The sequence below is a fragment of the Apium graveolens genome, chromosome 8 (genome assembly GCF_009905375.1).
Source record: "Apium graveolens cultivar Ventura chromosome 8, ASM990537v1, whole genome shotgun sequence".
Lineage (NCBI taxonomy): Eukaryota > Viridiplantae > Streptophyta > Magnoliopsida > Apiales > Apiaceae > Apium > Apium graveolens.
In genome coordinates this window covers 116,480,200-116,483,605 of record NC_133654.1, presented here as the reverse complement: position 1 = coordinate 116,483,605, position 3,406 = coordinate 116,480,200, and the positions used below count along the sequence as shown (strand labels likewise).

Here is a 3,406-nt window from a genome sequence, read left to right as displayed (position 1 = left end):
ACTTCGATCATATCACTATAAACAAATAATAATAAAAATTAAGAATATTACTATAAAGAAACGTAGATTATGCTAACAGAGACATTTGGTAACAAACATTTATTAAACAAATAATAATTAAGGATATTAAGTTTTTCTTTGTAAAATTTTAAAATAATTAAAGATGGAGTTGTAACTAGGGTGGAACGCCCTAGTAAGTCTTTTTTCTTATGAATGAAAGTCTTTTTCAGCTTTCAATAAAATAGCTTTGCATTTATTTTCACTAAAATCATAATTCAACAATTCAACATCTAATTAAAATTAATGAATTTTGATTAGATTGACATCTTGAAACAAAACTTTATAAAATAAAGTTGATGAAGAAGGAAAAATCAAAATGTGTTCAGAACAAAGTACGTCGTTACTAATATTCAACTTATCAACTTATAAGTCGTAAATTCAACTTATAAATAGGGTCGACTGATAAGGTGACTTACAAGGGGTTACGGTTATGATTTAAGGATCACTAGGGGTTAGCAAATTAGTTTAACAAAGTAGTTGAAAGAGTAATTTTCTAAATTGTTCAGGGTTGCCCGCAAGGGTTGGCTCAGCTGCTTAAAGAGGGGATAACTATCCTCTTGGTCACAGGTTCGAATCCCACGGGAGGAGAATTTATGATTATGCCTCCTGAGTTAGAGTCTGTCGCTAAATGCGGTTTACCTTGGTTCACATGGTTTGCAGGCTATTGCGTGAACCCGTAGGATTTACCCAAGGCGCACCTGAAGGGTAGCGGCTGCGGGTTACCTACAATAAAAAAAATTATTCGGGGTTAAGATAGGGTTTAAAGTATAATGTTTAGAATAATTGATGATTATGCTTAATAAGAAAGATTCGATTAATATAAAAACACATCGGAACATCTTTTTTTAGAAAAGGTATCAATATTGTATATGATAATCATATTCATATTCGAAAGGGTGATTTAAACATCCGTACAATTGGATCGTCGAAAATATTTACAAATTTAGAAAAATCGATAAACAGGAAATATCAACTCCAAAAAGTCAAACTTATCGCTAGTGAGTTATATATAACAGTTTACAAAATAACTATTTAATCTAGTGTTGGGCAATAGTTTTTCAAAAACACCATTGTGTAAAACAATATATAGTTCGGAACTCCCAATTGTCGATACGATCAAGTTGTAAAAACAAATAACAAACTAAAAATAATTAGATGATTTATTTACTGATCATTTAACACTAATAATATAAAAAATATTGAAATTGAAAATGATAATAAAGACATTCTAAACGATTCAAACTACACTAATATCTATTAAAGAACAACTTCACAATTTTACGTATAATATAAATTCGATATTCTTATTACCAATATACTATTTCGTTAAAATAATTTGTGATTATTTATTTTTAAATAAATTATATAATTTATTCCTCTATATTAATTTATTCAAATACATAAAATCCAAATTATTGTGGTCCTAGAAAATAAATGAATTAATATTATTCAAAATATTTTAATTTATGAGCCATGTAATTCTTATATAACAATTTAGTTGAGACTTAAACATATTATTAATTACTTTTTATTTCAGACATATATTTGTTAAGACATATGTATATGTCGGAACAAGAACACATTTATTTACTTGGTAGTTAGTCCGTTCATCCATATCCCTGTGCTCTCAAATCCATAATACTCTCAAATCTATGCTCAAATTCGTGCTAATACTCTCAAATCTATGCTCAAATTCGTGCTCATACCCTCAAGTCCTCAAATCTAGATATCAAATTCATGTCACATCAAGAATCCAAGACATCAAGAACTCGGGTTTTAAATTTATTTTCACACTTGAACAGGTAAGTACAGTCTTTCATGAAGTCGGGTTTATATGTACTCTCTTTTGAATTCGTTTTGATGAATTCATTTTTTTGTGATTCTGAACTAAGGCTCATATTGATTTGGATGAAATATAAAGACTTCACAATTCATTTTTAAGAAGCTATAAGGACAAGTAAGTACTTTAATTTATGAATTTGGGTTATATAAGTCCTCTGTTTTGAATTCATTTTGATGCTTTTTTTACTTCAATTAAGGTTCAGTTATAAAGATTTTGGGGAAATATAAAGATTTCATAATTTAGTCTGAATTTGAGGTTCTATTCAGACTTTTAAAAGATGGATAGGTCATGGTTAAAAGCGGATAGAAGAACAAAAGAGTTCAAAAAAGGAGTGGAAGATTTGTTAATATTTGCATTTGAGACTGGTTATAATGTAGAAAAAATCAGTTATTCATGTGTAAACTGCGCACATAGTAAATTATGGAGAGCGCAGATAGTTAAAAACCATCTTTTTCAAAATGGTATTGATCAAACTTATACACGTTGGATATGGCACGGGGAGAATAATTCTGTAGAAAGTTCTAATGAAACCGACACTTCAGAATCTATCAATCAAGGCACCTCAAGAATGGGTGAACGTCATGAGGACGACGACGATGATATTTCTTCTGATGAAAGTTCTAACGAAACCGACACTTCTGATTTCATCAACCATGTTAAAGGTGAACATCAACCTCTTTATCATGCATGTGAGAGGTACACTAAGATGAAAGCTCTGGTCCAGTTATACAACTTGAAAGTGAAGCATTGTATGTCTGCTTCATGCTTCAGTGATATTCTATTATTACTTGGCTCTTTACTTCCGGAAGGTAACAACATCCCTTCTTCCTTCAATGAAGCAAAGAAAACCTTATATGCATTAAAAATGGGGTATGAAAAGATACATGCATGTCCGAATAATTGTCTCTTATACCGTGGCGATTTAGATGAAGAACGGACTACTTGTCACGTATGTAAGGCCTCTAGATGGAAATTGAACAAAAAAGGAGATGAACTTGAAGGGGTCCTAGCTAAAGTTCCCTGGTCTTTCCCGCTGATACCAAGATTATGAAATTTATTCAATATACCTCACATTGCAAAGGATATGACGTGGCATGACACCGAGCGACAAAAGGATGGTAAAATGAGGCATCCAGCTGATTCAAAAACATGGAAGGATGTCAACCAAAAATGGCCTGATTTTGCATCAGAGACTAGGAACCTTCGATTAGCTTTATCTTCCGATAGTTTCAATCCTTTTCATGGAAACTGTACTGATTACTCAAGCTGACCTGTTTTGCTATCAATTTATAACCTTCCTCCATGGCTTTATATAAAGAGAAGGTATATTATGCTCTGCTTGTTAATATCTGGACCGACGAAGCCTGGAAATGATATCGACGTGTTCCTTCAACTACTAATAGAAGATCTGCAAGAGTTGTGGCGTGGGAAACAAATGTACGACGCTTATAAGAAAGAGTCTTTCATACTTAGGGGAATTTTATTATGGACAATAAGTGATTA

The 3,406-nt window shown here is 31.7% G+C and overlaps 1 protein-coding gene across 1 annotated transcript; it reads left to right on the top strand.

Moving 5' to 3' along the window:
• The first annotated feature begins 2,180 nt into the window (after positions 1-2,180).
• On the top strand, positions 2,181-3,173 carry LOC141679895 (uncharacterized). The gene is made up of 2 exons (XM_074486260.1): positions 2,181-2,852; positions 2,985-3,173. Exons 1-2 carry the CDS (start codon positions 2,181-2,183, stop codon positions 3,171-3,173), a joined length of 861 nt encoding a protein of 286 aa, XP_074342361.1.
• Positions 3,174-3,406: the final 233 nt, after the last annotated feature.